At 39.3% G+C, this 18,004-nt stretch overlaps 1 protein-coding gene across 1 annotated transcript in view; it reads right to left on the reverse strand.

Moving 5' to 3' along the window:
* CTNNA3 (catenin alpha 3) overlaps positions 1 to 18,004 on the reverse strand; it is a 927,714-nt gene that overhangs the window by 22,923 nt on the left and 886,787 nt on the right. Inside the window, exons 16-17 of the mRNA XM_032795284.1 lie at positions 14,527 to 14,632; positions 7,917 to 8,051 (exon numbers count right to left, since the gene is read on the reverse strand). Of these exons, the coding sequence (XP_032651175.1) occupies positions 7,917 to 8,051; positions 14,527 to 14,632 (241 nt within the window). The remainder of the gene's footprint in view (positions 1 to 7,916; positions 8,052 to 14,526; positions 14,633 to 18,004) is intronic.

Here is an 18,004-nt window from a genome sequence, read left to right on the forward strand (position 1 = left end):
TTAAGGGGCCCTCCCTTTGAGAAGGGCAGTGGCCCTGGTAAACAACTTAACAGCCAGGGAAGGGGCGGCCACAGGAGGAGAACAAAATGGAGTATGGGGACAGCTGTAAGAAAACAAAATGGAATAGGGGGATAGCTGTAACAGACAGGACTAAATATTGACTCAGTCAGGGTAGTTTTTTTTTAAATAAATAAAATCAGAATCAAAGTGTACAAGAGAACATTAGAATCTGTTTTTCTATCAAAGCCATTACTGTGGTATCTGAAACATCTATGGCAGGCTGCAAAGTAGAATGAAAAGTGCTGCAGAGCAGAGAAAGGCAGTGAGGAATAAGCACAAGCTGCCCACATACGTGAGACTGCTGAGAAGCTACACATGTTTAAAATTGGCCTAAAGTCAAGACTCTGTAAATCAAAAACAGCAGTAAAAAGGAATGACACCTGGAGTCTTCAGAAGGGCCCTCAGCCAAGCCTAGCAATTAAACCTACATTGGCACTTTGGCAGGGTTTTTAATTTTATTTTACATACGAATCTTGCAAAGGTATGCTGAACACAGTGTTGTTGTAGCTGTGCTGGTCCCAGGATATTAGAGAGAGAACAGAAGTTGGTCCCGCTGTGTCTCTCTAAAGGTAGGCTGACACAAAATTAGGTCAACATAAGCCACCTGGAATTTATCTAGTTATGCATCTGTCTACACTCAAAATTTCCTCCTGCCAATGTAAGTGCCCCGTTATAGAGGCATAATAATACTGCCTCCCCAAAGCAGTGTTGAGCCATGGTTGATGTACTGATGTCAACACAACATGCATGTAGACACTATGTAACTTATGTCAACCTCCAGCCCAACACTGATTGCTCTGATTGGACTTGTCATACAGCCTGGAAGTTCCTGCCTCTTAAAACCCAGCAATTTTTTGAAATGCCTTTTCCTGATTGCCCAGCTTGGTGAGCACATCTAGCAGGTCTCCATTGTTGTGAACAACTGCCCAGATGACCAATCATGCTACACATGCCAGATGCACTTCAGCCTGGATTGGCCAGAAATATTGGATCTCCTGGGCCTGTAGGGAGAAGCGGCTGTGCAAGCACAGCTATGGACCAGCCATAGAAACATCGGCAGCTATGAACAGATTGCAAGGGAGATGCAGGAGCATAACAGGGACCAGGAGCAGGGCCATGTGAAACGAAGGAATTGTGTCAGGCATTTCAGAAGGCCAGGGAGGCCAACAGTTAACCTGGTGCTGAGCCACAGACCTGCTGCTTTTACTAAGAGACCCCCCCCACCAGAACCCCACATACCACCACAGTTACTTCAGAGAAGCCCAAGCCACAGACCCTTGGCCTGAACAGTGAGGACCAGGATGATGTGGGGGACATGCAACCAGGAATCAGCTATGCCAGGACCTGTTTGAGACTTCATTGCTGTCAAGTCAGTCCCAGCAGTTGAGCATGGGTGAACCCAATGCAAGAGACGGATCCTCAGGTAAGTGTGTACATTTATTTCTCATTATAGTGCTAGAAGAGGTAGTGATACAACTAAAAGAGCATTTTTATCTGCTTTTCATTCCTCTGTAGAGTTAGACTAGGTGGGGTGGGGGAATGCAGAGCAGTTTGTTTATGTACGCAGGGGTGTACCTTGAAGTCTTCTGAGAGATCTCAATGAAACTTTCAAGGAGGTGCTCTGCGGTCCACTCCCAAGGGTTTCTGTGGATGGCAGCCTTTCATAGGATACTTTCCCATGCCAGTCAGTGATAATTTCGGCAGGCACCATGGCAGACTAACAGCATACAGGCCAGAGTGCCTTTGGGAAGCTGGAAGCAGCTGTGCTCTCTCTGAGTTTGTTACCTTCAGGAGTGAGAGATCACTGAAAATCACCAACGCCTGTGGAAAATAGTGCCAGTATTCAGTATCATTGCTCTATATTCATAGTTGCATGCAACCAAGCAATTTCTCTCACCCTGGTGGGCTGTATTCACCATGGCTGGTGCTGAGAGTGGCACTGTGCACAAACAATCCCAAGCAGAGATGCCAATGAGCATGAATTGTTTAAACTTGAGGGGAGCTCTTCTGATTGCTTTTGCGTTTGGCTGTTCAAATGCAGCAGACAGCCACTTCACTCCAGCAGCAACTTTTCCCCTTTTGTTCTCAGATATTAATCAGGAGACAGCAGACAGCCATTGGGATATTTTTTCACAGAGATCCAATCCTGTGAGTAAACAATGCCAGCGTTCCTTCAACATGCCAAATGCATATTCATCTGTCATTCTGCACCTGCTGAGCTGTAGCTAATCTTTCCTTGGTTCTGTCGAGGTGGCCAGTGTATGACTTCATGAGCCAGGGGCAGGCGGAGTCCTCCAGGGCCACTATTGGCATTTTAACATCACCAGTGACAAACTAAGGGTCAGGAAAGAAAGTTTCTGCTTGTAGCTTTCTGGACAGTCCTGTGTTCTTAGAGATGCAAGCATCGTACCCCTTCCCTGAACAGCCAACATTGATGTTGATGAGGTATCCCCAGTGATTCTTGTATAACCATAGAAAATAGCCCTTTCTGTTGCTGTACTCTGTGGCAAGGTGATCTGATGCCAAAAGAGGGATATACATGCCAGCTATCACTCCACTGCAGTTCAGGAACCCCACTGCTGCAAATCCATCCACTGTATCCTTCCTATTGCTCAGAGTCATAGCCCTGCACAGCATGAGATGATTAACAGCCCTTCACGCTTGCATGACAATAGCTCCCAGAACAGATTTTCCAATGCCAAAATGATTTCTCACTGACTGGTAGCTATCTGGTGTCACAAGTGCTACTCTCTTTTTAATGTCCTTGTGTAACACACACACATCTTCTGGCTGTGGTGTTCTGTCCCATCTAGTGGCACCAAGACCACTTAAAGAGAGAGCTAAAATGAGTCTGCTCTATGGCGTTAGTTAACAGCCAGTTGGCTTTTAGCTCATGTGGTAGAGGTTCATGCATTAAACTCCAAAGGTCCCAGGTTCGATCCTGCCCACCGATGAACTGGGTCTGTTGGTGTTACACTTGCACGGGAGAGCTGGGATGAGGTTGACAAACAGATCCGGAAACGTGGGCTTGTGCATCCAAAAATTCTGCAGACACTGCTCATCATCCCAAACCTGCATTATGATGCAATCCCACTACTCAGTGCTCATTTCTCAGGCTCAGAAGTAGTGCTCCCCTATCTGAAGCTGCTCAGTGAATGCCACCAATAACCTTGAATTGGCTATGTCCCATAGCAATCTGTCCTGCAAGAAATCGGTATGGTTGACATTGATTTGGTTTTCCTTACAGTTCTCCAAATACCAGAGAATTGCACGTACTCTAATTGCAATGGATATGACAATCGTGTAGAGCTCCACGCTTCTGGATGAACAGTGAGGAGGGCCACATGGGTTCGTGGGATTTCTAAAAAAGGCATGAACATTATGGGGTATAGATGACATTATGGGATGGAGACAGTTGCATGCTGGGAAGTTGAGCCCTTGCTCCCAGTCACCCATGAGAGATTCATTTCTGCCCCACCATTCATTGCCAAAAACTTCCCCAAAATCAGTGCACTGGATGGTGGTGGGTTGCACACTGAGATACCTACCCATGGTGTACAACACTGTGCATCAACACAAGCTCTCCTAGTGAGCATATACAGCACCAATGCAAACAGCCAAGTATACACATGCACAAATGATGTACTATTTGGTGATGACTTTACGCTGATGTAATGTGCATCAACCAAAGTTTATAGTGCAGACATGGCCACAGGAAAGTTGCATACGGAGGGGAAGCCAGCAGCATAGGAGAGACTGCCTCAAAATACTTCCTTGCCTTTTTTTTTGTTGTAAGATGGGCTAGTGAGACTAATGTATATCTGTCTGTGTTCTCAGGTGCCTGAGTAAGTAAGTAATCAAGTATTGATGATACTCTAACATATGAAAGGAATGATGCTAGAACTCCACCACACTCACCAGCATCTCCTCAGATACAGTATTGCCATAAACTAAAATAATCCTTATGTTAGTTTGGTAGTTAAACTGAGGTGTCCTTAGATAAAATATAGAGTGTTGCTGACCATGTCTCCTTTTTCACTTCTCATTCTTAAACAGATTAGATAGTACTCAGAGGGGAAAAAAGTCAAAATAAATACCCCAACCCAAGTAGAGTTCTGACCCCAGAAAGGGAGAACAGCCAGACTTTCTATCAAGTCTGTTAGGGATTTGGACATTGATAATGATTTTATGTGGAAGGTGCACAGATACAACAGTGATGGGTGGCACTCTAAAACCTTGAGATAAAAGAGCCAAATCCACTAGCCTGAGTGGTTGGGCTAGAAGTGGGAAGATGGCTGCAGAGAGTACATCAACCAGCAGGCTGAGGTAGCCCTTCACGCCTTTTATAGCTTTCACTGCAGGGCATAGAGACAGAGGACTCATAGTAGTGGACCTACTGCCCCTTCCTCTCTCCCCCATTTGTCTCTGTGATAATCCCAGTTGCAACTTGGGCATTCCCATTACTGGAAGCAAGAAGGGAGCAGAACTTTGCAGAGGGGCTGCTCCACCTTGCATGTCTCTACACCCAGATCGTTGGCCTCTACCTTGTACAGTAAAACCCCAGCAATTTTAATACCAGGAGGCCCACCTGCAAAGGCAAGATTTGCTTCAATTGTTTTTTTTTTAACCGCTATTAAAATAACCCCAATGCAGAAGTTCAGCCATTTTTGAACAGTCATTGATTTTGTCTTCCTCTCAATTTATTAACAGTCCTCCTTGCTTTAGAGCCTTCCCCATCTGACGTATTTCAAGATCTCATATTCCCCTCCAGATGAAATGAGTCCCTGCAGTCACTTTTAAACACTGGATCCAAAGAGTCTTCGGTTACACATATATTGGAACTACGAATATAAGACAGCAAATTGGATTTGGTGCTCCATTTTTACTTGAAAATGATAGTTGCGCACAGCCTGTTTCAAATGCTCTCTCTACCTCAACAATAATAATTGGGGAGGAAATGACAATGGGAAAAATTATTAAGCTTTAAGCTTACATACCACCTGTGCTGTGCCGGGCATTTTATACTTTTATACTCTCACAACAGTAAGGACTAGCTATAACCATTATTAAGTACTGTGATGGGGCAAGGCCAGATGGCTACAGTAAAGTACTGAGAAACAGGTATGTTAGCCCCAGGTTAAACAAATCCCTAGTACCCTGGTAACCAAATGGTAGTTGCTCCAGGTTAATCAAGGCACCTGGAGCCAATTAAGACCTTTTTAGAAGGCAATGGATATAGCTACTTTAATTAGAACACGTGCAGCCAATCAAGGCAGGCTAATCAAGGGTACCTGGGTGAAAAAGGAGCTCACTCCAGTCAGGGAGGGAGCGAGTCAGGAGAAAGAGCCTGTGTGAGGAGTGTGGAGTAGAAGGCAATGAGCTGAGAGTGAGAGAGTGTACTGCTGGAGGATGAGGAGGACAAGTGTTATCAGACACCAGGATGGAAGGTCCTGTGTGAGGATAAAGAAGGTGTTTGGAGGAGGCCATGGGGAAGTAGCCCAGGGAGTTGTAGCTGTCATGCAGCTGTTACAGGAGGCACTATAGACAGCTGTGATCCACAGGGCCCTGGGCTGGAACCTGGAGTAGAGGGCGGGCCTGGGTTCCCCCCAAACCTCCAACTCCTGATCAGACACAGGAGGAGCTGACCCAAACTTGTCGGTTCCACATGAGGGGAAGATCACTGAGGTGAAAAAATCCGCCAATAAGCGCAGGATCCACCAAGGTAGAGGAGGAACTTTGTCACAGTACTGATATGTATATAGTCCCTTAGGATCAGATCATAAGCCCCCTGAAGAGAATGGAAGTCTTTCCATTGACTTCAGTGGGTTTTGGATCAAGACTTTATATTGTCAATTTCTGAGGGTAGGGGCTGCCTTTCTTTGTTTTTTGTACAGAGTAGAACACCTCTGCATTTAACAAAATACTTCATGAGCATTTGCAGGGATTTAATCCTTTAGTAGAGTAGCAGCTAGGATTTCACTGCCCTTGGCCCTGACACAGCAAAGCCAGTAACCACATGCCCTTACTGGCTAGGGCTAGATTTATGCATATAATTAAGTGCTTTGCTGTACCAGGACTTCTGGGAAGTAATACAGCTGCACTCAAATTAATAGGAAAAGGATTGAATCTGTTTTTTCTCTTGGATTTATGAGTTAAGTTGGGTTTGTTTTTAATATCATTTTTGTTTTTTATTTTGCATTTTAGAATGTTGACAGAGAACAGCAAGTATCAATAGAACAAAACCCAAGAAAAATAGTATTCCTTCATATCACTTGATATTTATATTACAACCGGGGGAGGGGGAGATTTTCCTGATGAGAGCACCCAATGAAATGATGGGTAGATGAGACAAAACCAGAAAATTTAATGCAAAATGCAGAATTCTACCTTTCAAAGACAGTATTGCTTTGCAAATTGTCACAAATTCATCACTGGCCATAGTATTCAGAACTGCAAATTATGTAGTAATTGTGATGTGGTTTAAGGCACCACTTTTTAAAAGAGAGAAGAAAATGAAAAATAAAACACAATTTCATTAATTTACAACCTAATTAAAATCCAACATTTTTTTTCAAATAAAAAACTACCACAACATGCAGAATTACATTTCTGCAGTCTCCAAAGATTGAAATACAGTCATCAAATTCTCATCCAATATGACCTTCAGGATAAACTACATAAACTGATCCAATTTAAGTCTTGTCTAAGCAGAAGAGGATTCATGTAACATCTAGTTAGATTATAAGACCAAAAAAACCAAACAAACTGGTCCAGGTTTAAAAAACAAAATAATTCAGTCCCTGAAAATGTAACGAGTGCGTGCATAGAGACCATAGAGAAAATCATTGTTGGATTCTAGAAATTATTGGTTGTATACCTTTGTCGTTACATTCTAATATGTATTTGTTCATATAACTTCAAGCATTTGTGAGCATGGAGATAGATAGGAATAAGTATTACTTAGATTGTAAGTTCTTTGGGGCAGGGACCATTTTTCTTATGTGTTTGTACAGCATTGCACACAGGTCCATGACAGATCCTTGCTCCTAGGCACTACCTCAGCACAAATAACAACAGCACAATGAAAAAGGTTGTTTCTTCACTGATGAATAATCTGAATACTCAGGGCCAGACTATTCTGCTAAGTGAGTTGCTCTCTTGCAGAAGGACAGAAATTCTACTAATTGGTGCTCAAAATCATAGCAATGGCTAAATCGTAGTTATCTACCCCAGCCTAAAGTCCTAAGGCTAATGCAGGTCCAGAAATCTAATTAAGCACCAACTTCCCTTGTTCTCAAGGTTTTTTTTGGTTTTTTTTGGCTCTCTTACTCTCACATTGCAACAGCCTGACTAGAACCTCCCCAGTCAATTCTTTATGAGTTGGGAACAACAGCTCCCAAATCAAGAAGTGAAAATATATAGGAAGAAATCCATGGGATGAGAAAGTTGCAGCATTAGGTTAACACACATTACCTCAAAATAGGTCTGATTTTTCTAAACCAATTTTACATCAGTGTCTCTCTATTGGAGTTAGTTACTTCGGTGTAACAGAATGAAGAATCAGGCCGCTTGATATCTTTAAAGACACCAGGCCTGATTCTCCACTGCCTTGCATCATCTGTGATATTACACAGCTGTACAATGTGGGTATGAAATGTTTTCTTTCTGATTTGATAGTGTTTTGTTCTCACTTTGCTCGGGTATAAATGACAACACAAGATATAACCAGTGGGGAATAAAATAAGGACCAGAGGACTATAAGACTACATTTCAAAAATGCTACAAATTCACTGCAAAATTTGAAATCTATAGCTGTACCTAGCACAGAAAGTATCTTCTGGACTCTTTTTACTTACAGCAGACATGATGAGCTCTCCACTGAGATTCTGGATTTCTGCTTGAACTTGACTGCAGATTTTGAGCTGCTGACAATAGAGCTTGATCTGTTCCAGGTAAGCCAATACATCATGTTTACATGATTGATCTGGACACTACACGTTAAAAAGAATAATGATTAAAACACTTTCTACAAATTCTTAATCATTTCAATTTTCAATTATTAAGTTTAAGATTTAATCTCTTCTAAACTCTCAGCTCTCCAACATAGTGTGTTAATGTCCAAACGAGTGAACATATTTCAAAGGTGCATTCAAAATTTGGTCCCAGACTTTTATCAGATTCATGTTCCCTTTAGGAATGTTAATTGTAATTGTTCTCTAAAGTAGTCTTGCTCTCCACTGCTCTAAAGTTTGGTTATTTGCTAATGTTGTGAACCTTTAAAACTCTACAAACAAAGATGTTCATGGTAATCCCAAACTTCATTGCATTCACCCATCCTTAATTCAAGACTACTGGAATTGCCTTAGCCATAGTTCTAGCTGAGTAGCTTTCACTAGCTCATGAAATTACTACTTTCCTTCAGCACCTAAGAGGCTCTGCATTCATTTTTGCAGTGTTACTTACCATTTACTTGGCAAGCTACATGGACTAATAACAATGGAAACACACATTAATAGATGATTATACTATAAGTGATTCTAGGTTACGGCCTCTATCCTGATGCCACTCAAGGCAATGACAAAATTCCCATTGACATTGGTGGGAGAAGGAGTAGGTCATAGTTGTGAACAATATCTCATGGTCAATTCTCTGTTTTTCATGGTGATGCTCATACTTTCTATGAAGTCTTCTTTTTACTCTCATGACTTCAGAGGAGTGATGAAGAATGCTTTGAGGTAAATCTCTCTCAGATGAACAGACTAGTCACATAGTACCGGATTTTCATCTACACTAAGGCTACTATTCACTGCTATGGCAGTGTAGAGGGGTCTTAAAGGGGTATTGAATCCCTATACATTGCCAGGGCAGTATGAAATAGCCTTACTGTAAAGGCCAATACAGTCTTTGAGAGATTTGTGTATAGGTTTTTTTACTGTAGATACCATGAAAATGTAGTCAGTTTCTTTTGATGGAACATTGTGTCAATACTAATATATTTTAAAAAAAAGAAGATATATTTCAACCAATTGTGGTAGACATGACCTTTTGCCATTCATGGCTAGTGCATCATACCTTTATGCTTCCTGATAGAAAATATTGATAGTGTCAGTGTCAATAGAACATAAGGCCCATCCAAGTTTCTGCTGTTGAATAGAAATGACTCCTGTGTCTTGCATAGTGATGCATGTTATACATAAAGATCCCTTGATATAAAATCCACAATAGGTAACACTATGAAGGAGCATCAGACCGCTTAATTCATGAGATACCTCGGGGAAAACCCTGGTCCTTTTAAAGTCACTGGTACTTTTCCTAGTGAGGCCAGGATTCACTTCACATTATTATAGAGTAGAATTTAAAATTCTATTTATGAGTTAAAAAACTGCATGTTTGAGATTTAGAAAAAGAGAGCCAGGAACAATCACAAGTTTAAAAAATGAATCACTGGCTTGTAAACCTGAGAGATTCAGTACTTCCTCCTAGATTTGGAAAAAAAAAAAAGGTACTGCTTTTTGGCCTCAATGCACTTTGTAATTAATGAGTTTAACACAGTACAGAACAGGCAGCTTGTGTAAACATTGTTTATTTCTGTAACTGCAGTTCCTTAAAATCTGTCCTTCCAGTCATAAACAGCTGTAAGCATCAGGACTAACTGTATGGAGATTAAATATGTTGACTGGGACCATCTATTCAGTCCTCTACAGTTTTTTGGTAAAATGACCTGTGATATTTATTTCCACTTGGGCAGATCCCAGAGATGGGCAGATAGGACTTTGGTGTAATTTCTCATTGACTTCAAATAGCAGTAAAATTGAGCATATAAGTCTCCAGTGCAGAGGCAATGATATTTAAAATTCAATGTATGTTTAGATAGGATGAACAGTGAGGTGGCAAAATTTGCAGATGGCCCAATATTATTAGGATAGATAAGAGTAAAGAAGAATATTGTGAACTCCAGAGACATAACGAAGCTAGGAAAATGGATAGAATGATGTCAGTGTTGACCAATACACATCTGAAGGAATAATTTTAATTACTGATATGTATTACTGGGATTAAAGTAACTGTAACCACTCTGAAAAAAGGCCTCGGTTTCACTGTGGACAACTCAGCAGAAAGCTCTGCTAAGTGTGCCATGGAGGGCAAATAAAAAAAATGTTATGACATATAACAGGTTAGAAAATACTACTGAGAATATTATAATGCCATTATATTATTTGTTGTTAAGATTTCACCTTGAGTGTTCTTCTTTGCTCATCCCATCTGAAAACAATACATCAAATAGGTTCCAGAGACAGGGAACATATATGAAGAGAAGCATGGAAAACTTCCATATAAGGAGAGATTGGAAATGTTAGGTCTGTTTAATAAGAAGATGAATAGTTATGAGGTATGAAAGAGATCTATACAATAATGAATGTCATGGAGAAGGCCATTAACCTTTTCTAATAATAGAATTAAAAATAGAGTAGCCAATGAAACTAAGGCAACACATCCAAAAATGACAAATATTTTCCACAGCTCAAACCTGTGGAACTCATTACTAAACGATATGACTGAGCCAAGAGCTTAATGGCATTCCAAAAAATGAAGAGACATTTATATTGGTAATCTGAGTTACATTAAACAATAAAATAATACAAGGAATATAAACCCTCATGCTCAGGGATTAAGTAGCCAATTATTAACACATGTTGGAAAGAAAATTCCTTTCTGGACAGGTTATTCTATTAGGGGTTTCCTACAGATCCCTCTGAAGCATCTAGTACTGGCCACTATGAGACCAGATGGACCAATGGTCTGTTCTAGTATGGTAATTACTATGTTCCTAGCATTTATCATCCCAGAAAACAACTGATAGTTACCAGTTTAACTTCTCACACTGAGAATAAGTTTCAGTTAGATACAGTGGCAAATTACAAACCATTTGATTAGAGAGACAAGAATAAGAGCTCTGTGTAGCTTGAAAGCTTGCAGTTTTACCAACAGAAGTTGGTCCAGTAAAATATATTGCCTCACCCCTTGTCTCTCTAACATCCTGGGACCAACATGGCTACAACAACACTGCAAACAAAAGGGTTTGATTCTGTACCTATTGAAGTCAATGGGATCCTAAATTCAACTAGAAGATTGGCAAGGAATGGAGCAATCTGTAATAATATCTGTAAAATCCTCAAAATGGTTTGATAAGTGATGCAATAATTGTGAATACAGTGAAACCTATATTGAAAATCAAGGTGAAAAAGTAATTCCATTAGCCGCTGGCAGAACAGTAGCACAAAAGATCAATACAAGTTATTCTGCAGGAAACTTTGACCATACGTTTATTGGGTTCTGATATTACTACTTTACCAAAGAAATAAATGTCACTTCCTTTGCACTTGAGCTGAGCTTAGTGATGATTAATGCCTTGTATCACAATAGTAGTTTGCAGTATGTTCTCAGTCTCTGTACATAAGTTTTAAATGTGTTTAATGTAACATTTAACATTTCTGATTGTCTCTTATTTATCAGATAATCATTTTAAAGAATGTATTGTTAATCTTACCTTTAGGACAGTTTCTTTTATACGTGTGGCATTTGTATCTTGATGAGGAGATTTCCTATCTATTAATGTTTGTCCTTAATTCTTTGATTTCTAGAGCACAACAATTATTTAAATTTGAATTTTATACAATATTGTGGGCATCTTCAATGACAACTTTAATCTCTAGCAGATTCAGTAAAAAGGAGATGTACTGACTATGTTGCCATATGACTTTCAGGTCACAAATCAGACAAGTGATTTTAGACAAGTGGTTCAGAACAACCTTATGTTAACTAAGTTTGCTAATTATTTGTTTGTAACTAATGTGTGTTTACATTGTTGCTCTGAGTATGTTCAGAGTTGTTAAATCTGAGTCATCTTAATAATAAAAATGGGTTGCAATGTAACTGAATTATGCTAATTGTACAGTACTGTCACATTTATTGAAAAAGAATAAGAGAAAAAATGTAGTTTTTTAAAGTGAGGAACCAAAGGTATTGTCAAATGGAGAACCTGTAAGATTCACTTAATGTAGTTCATGGGAAATTTTTCCAGCTGAAAAACTACATGAACTAAAACAGTTTCACAATTCTCAATTTTGATTCTTCAAAACTGCGTGCAGCCTGAACCAAAATCATTCATTTGAAACTACTGTTCTTTATTAACTGCAAAATGTCAAAGAGCTACAGCAATGATTCTTCATTACGCAGCAATTGTTTATTTCAGCTTCTCTTTCACTTTTGAAGCTAGATGAAGGAAATAAAGTAGGGGTTTGTATATGGAAAACACTATCATTTGCTACTGTTCTCTTAACTGCAAAGACAGCCAGACTAATAGATTTGGGCTATGAGAGGATTGTGAATAGCAAACTGATGTGGTCCAACTAAATGACAACATTAGATGTGACAACAAATAAAAATGATTTAGTTATTCTCAGTTCAGGCTGCAGCTTTCTCAACTGCATATGATGTGGTGAATAGAAGCATAGCTGGGAGAAGTATGTGTTCATAAATTCATGCTAATAATATTTTTGAACAATTATTTGAACATTTGTGTGCCAGAGGAGTATACAGCATTTAGAGCTTTGATGTAAAGAAAATAGTGAAGACAAATTAATGTTATTTAGAACTTATTTTTGGTTCAACAGAGGAAAAATCCCTTCCATACACACCTTTTGTTTTTGCTGTATAGAACTTCATCCTAATTTAATACCTAGTTTTAAGCTACATATAGAACAATAATGTTGTCAGTGAAATTATAACAAAACTGGTGGAAAAGAAAGATATTTCACTAAAGCTTAATTTTCTGTTATTAAACATCTTGACTGAAAAATAGTTTACAAGCCTTATCTTTGGATTTGATGTCCCATTTTACTGTGCAACAGATCTGTGACTGTCATTCTTAAACCTCAATGTACAATTGCTAAAGAGAATCTTGACCAAAAAAGCTCTAGTGTAATGCAGATGGTGAAAGGATATATATGCTGAAAGACCAGAAAGAGGGATAACGCCTCCATCTTTCTGCTTAATTGTTCCTCTGAGCACAAGTGCACAAACTAATAATGTATACCTCTTGAAGTGTTTACTTAACTGGAGTCTTGAGAATAATGTGGCAGAGGACAAGAAAGATGAACAATCTGCTGCGGTTACATATGTTGTATAAATAAGAGCCACATGCCACACCATGAAGAGAGGGAAAGATGGGTGGTCTGTTAGAGAGTAGACGAGCAGAGACTCCAGGGCACGTTTGCCTAGACATGTAAGACAGCCACAGAATTGCTGTTGATGATCAGGATGAGGCGGTACTGGGAATCGAATGCTACAGCTAGATAAGGACTGGCTCCTCCTTTGTGGTACAGTTGCATTACACTGCATTGCTTACTGGCACAATCTATTCCTAAAGCCTGTTTCATTGGGGAAGATCACCTCAGTGAAGAGGTGGCCTACAGCTAATGCAAGGCCTCTGCTTACTCACCTTCCATTCTGCCAGCTCAGCAAAGAAAAGGGCACATGGCCTGGATACCTGTGAGCTATGCTGATGCTGGGCTGCCTTTTTAAGCTATCTGGGTCTGTTGTAATCCATCAAAAATTAGAGCAACCCTCATGTTGTTCTAACACAACACTTTGGGACAGTCTTGCACAGAGCAGGACCAGGATCTGGGGACTGTAATGACAAGCTCTTTGCCACTTTTATACACATTTACTCTGTGTAACTGAGTTTTAGGATCTGGCCCTAAAACTTTCCCCTGGATCATCACGTGGTTTGACTCCAGTCCAAACTGCATGAATTACCCTTTTTCAGCACTATGCTCTGCAGAGGGTGTCATAATAGACACCTGTTCTGGGCAGCCAACAGCACATGGTGGTGATTGCTACAAGAAGGGGAAGCAATGCTTAAAGACAGCACAGAGGAGCATCAGTCACATTCCATTTCTTAGAAACCCCTGGTCTGAACAGTCATGTTACATTTACCTAGTGTGATGTGAACCCTATCTCATTAGAATTTGAATAATATCTATTCCCTGCAAGTACCCAAACCCCTCAGCGCTACTGTTTAGACAAGCAGAGGGCAAAGCTTTAACTATACTGTAGAATATTTGTGTAAAAGCCTGTATGACTTCAACTATTGTTGAAGACAATGGAGGGGTCTTAATAAATATGCTTTACCATGCAGCTAAAGCTTTGCATTCTGTTTAATTTAGCAACTGGGGTTGCACTTACTTTAGAGAATCAATACACATATTCAAGATTAAGGCAGGATCTAGAAAATCTGGGACCCAAAGATCCATGGGAGATATGGTCAGTGCTAGATAGTGAGGGGGAAAGACAGATGTAGACATGCCATTAGTATTTCTGCAAAGTGACCTTTTAGTTGGCTGGATTGAATATGGGGACGATTTAATGTTAATACACCTCTGCATCAAACCTTAAATGGCATACCTGGTTGGCAATCTGTCGTGCCAGCACATCCATCCTAGATCCAGACTCTGAAATCGTCTTTGCTGCGTTAATCACATCAGATGTATTCTTCAACGGGCCTCTACCCCTTAAAATGAAACAAAGTTAATTATATCATATAGCATATAGGAATAGAATACCCAGAAAAATAGGGATGGAAAAAAAACTTTTCATAAAACAACTCATTCAGAATTAAAATCAAACCTTATTATAGGTTCAATCAACATGATTTCATTTATGCCCCACAATCCTGTGCTTCATGGCTTCAGCCTGAAGTGGGAGCATTAGAATAGTGTCACACAATATTATTACTTTTGACCCAGTCAAAACACAAAGTATTAGAAAATTTCACAAACAAAATCACGCAAACTAAAACCTTGAGTATATGAGATTTCCAGCCCAAAGAGGTTGGATTACTTTCAGATAAGCATACAAAAGGTGTGTACATTTATCCAAATCTCAGAATTAGAGATGAGCAAGTACATGAACAAATTTGGTGGTAATTTTCTCAAGTAAAAAATTGAATTTGCATTCCCTGTGTTTAAATCACTTTTGCATTCACTTTCCATAAGCATTCTAGTGAGTGAGTTCAGTGGAATGGTTGCAGAAGCACTAAATTATAGGTAAAATTTGAAAAAAGAAATGTGGATATTTGCTCTGGAAACTTAATTCTAAGAATTATGCTTATCCAATAAGGGAACAGAAACAATATAATATGAAATATGCTCCAGCCAAAACTCACCAATACAGCTCAAGTTTTGAAGATGAAATACTTTTGGTACTTCAAAAATAATGTACAGACTGACAAACTCACAGATGATTCGAAGAACAATTTCAAATTTGAGACTCCTAAGATGCAAGGAGTTTGCAAGGAGACTGCATTTTATTATTATTATTATTAGAGTGCCTACGAGCATCAGGACCCAGTTATATGATGTCCCGAACAAACACAGAAAAAAAATATAGCCCCTCCCCCAAAATTAGTTCTTACAAATCATTTGGTCAGAACATTTTGAGGGTTACTTTTCTGTGAAGAGAAGTGTAATTATAAAGGTTGTCTGAGTTGCTTTTTTAAACTGGGTGACGTAAGTGCAAATTGTCCAAAAAAGACAAATTAGTAATAGCAGTAGTACTTCAAACAGCTCTTTGGCATCCATCACCAGGATATCTGATCTTTATGTTATACCTCAGCATATTTAATATTAAACTATGGATGTTTCTTTAATTTAAAATAAACCTTATCTACTATTTCATTATTCTTCACACATATATCAAAACACGAAATACAGAGTGCCTAGGTTAAATGCACCTTATCGAAACCGACTTTGCTTTTCTACTGGTTTCATAGAAACACATTTAGTTTCATAGTTATCAAACATCTATAGAGAACTTAAACATGTACTTAACTAAACTTAAACATGTACTTAAACTATCTGAGCTTCTTAAAGGCAATGCATTAAATTTTAAGGGCTGCAACACTGGACAAAGGTTACCTTAATAATTGTACTTCAAAATATAGATAATGGGAATAATATGCCAATTTGCTTACAGTTTTTAGTGTACAAATGAGCCAAACCATTGGAGTATTTTTTTTCATTTAGCCTCAACATACTCATGCAAAAATCATATGCAGTAAAAATACCTAAATAGTAATGATAATACACTATGACATATTGTGATTAATCTCTTACTTGTGTTGTTAATTAAATGTATTGTTTGGCAAAGAACTACTTATTGATCCTTGAACAGAAATCATATTTCATAAACTACAGTTCCTTATTATTCCCAACTATCAAGACTATATCTCAAGAAAGGTACAATTACATAGATTTTTGAATTATTTCCATTTGTACTACTGTACAGAAAGCAATTTTATTATTATTGAAAAACTATTTAGTGAATTGATTTAAATTATAAATGAAAAAATGCTGTAATTCAAAGAAAAAACAGAAAACAAGCAAATGTGATCCCTCATGTAAAAGTCCCACTAATTTAAACTTTACCGTAATCTTAACATTTATTTGCCTTTCCTGAATTTTCCCTTTGTTTCATGTTTGCACAAGTGGCCATTAAAGGCTATTTCCACCCCAAGGTTTAATTGTCTCTCCATTATTTTTAGTGATAGTAGGGAAACATGCAGAAGACACAATCAGGACCAGGTAGTGGGGTCTGTACAAACACAGGAAAACACTGTGTCTCACCTGAAGAGCTTGCAAGCCAATATAAGATGAAAGAGAAAAACTGAATGTAACTAAAAGTGGGTGAGGAGGGAGAGTGAGGGTAGCAGTAGTCAATGACTGTTTCTTAGGCCATGTCTATGCTACCACTTTATGTTGGCAAAACTTATGTCACTCAGGGGAGTGTGAAAAAACACACACACACACACACCCCCGAGTGACAGAAGTTATGCTGGCATAAGTGGTAGTGTGCTCGGTGCTATGTCAGTGGGAGAGTTTCTCCTGCCTGTCCTGCTGACATGGCTACTACTGTTCATTGGAGGTGGTTTAATTTTGTCATGGGAGAGCTCTCTCCCATCAGCATAGAGAGGCTACACGAGAGATCTTAAAGTGGCACAGCTGCTTTGGTAGAGCTATGCTGCTGTAAGCTCTCTAGTGTAGACATAGCCTCAGTTTTATCTGGTAACTGCTGAGGACGTAAATCCACTGCCCCTCTGATCCTAAAGGATATTGTGTGGGAAGGTGCAGCCATAGATGTATGAACTAGAAATTTCCTTCTCTCTCACCTGTTCTCTCCTAGGCTCTGACTGTCGGGAATAAAGCAGTTCCATCTCAATAAGGCCTTCACTCAGTTCTCTGCATCCTCTCACCACAAACATGGTAGAGATATTTACCTTGACTATACAAGTGAGTAGGGGAAAGGACGCAGACAACTGTCCCACTGAGTAACTGGTGGCAAGTGTTGATATTCCTCTGTACCAACATTCTCTAAGAACTGACATATCACACTTGTGTGTATAGTGGGGGATGTTAGATATAGTCCATAACCCACAACTGGATAGTGACACAAATGTTTAGGAATGGAATCCATGAATAAATAGTGACAATGCCAGAAGAAACAGTGCAAACTGTAGTGGGAGAGCACAAAATACTTCAGGCAGCTTCTAGATAAGGAAAAAATAGCTTATTGTACATCTTCTACCTTTGGGTTTATCAAACTTTTAAAAACATAAAATCAGGTTTCATTGAACTGGGAAAACTAGACATACTGGGCTCAGTTTCTGCCCTTTTGTGATCTCATCCATTAAACTCTTAAAAATATTTGAGGTGTTACCCCTAATCCAGGGGAAATCATCATGGTTTAATGTGAACTTTTTAGTTTTATGGAGATTGGCGAAACACCCACCTTTTATGTACTCCAATGCACATTACACTTCATATTACACTGTGCAGGTGCTGATTTGACTGGGCTCAAGCTGATCTAATGCCAGAATAACTGACTC

This window comes from Chelonoidis abingdonii, chromosome 15, assembly GCF_003597395.2.
Source record: "Chelonoidis abingdonii isolate Lonesome George chromosome 15, CheloAbing_2.0, whole genome shotgun sequence".
In the NCBI taxonomy this organism is placed as follows: Eukaryota; Metazoa; Chordata; order Testudines; family Testudinidae; genus Chelonoidis; species Chelonoidis abingdonii.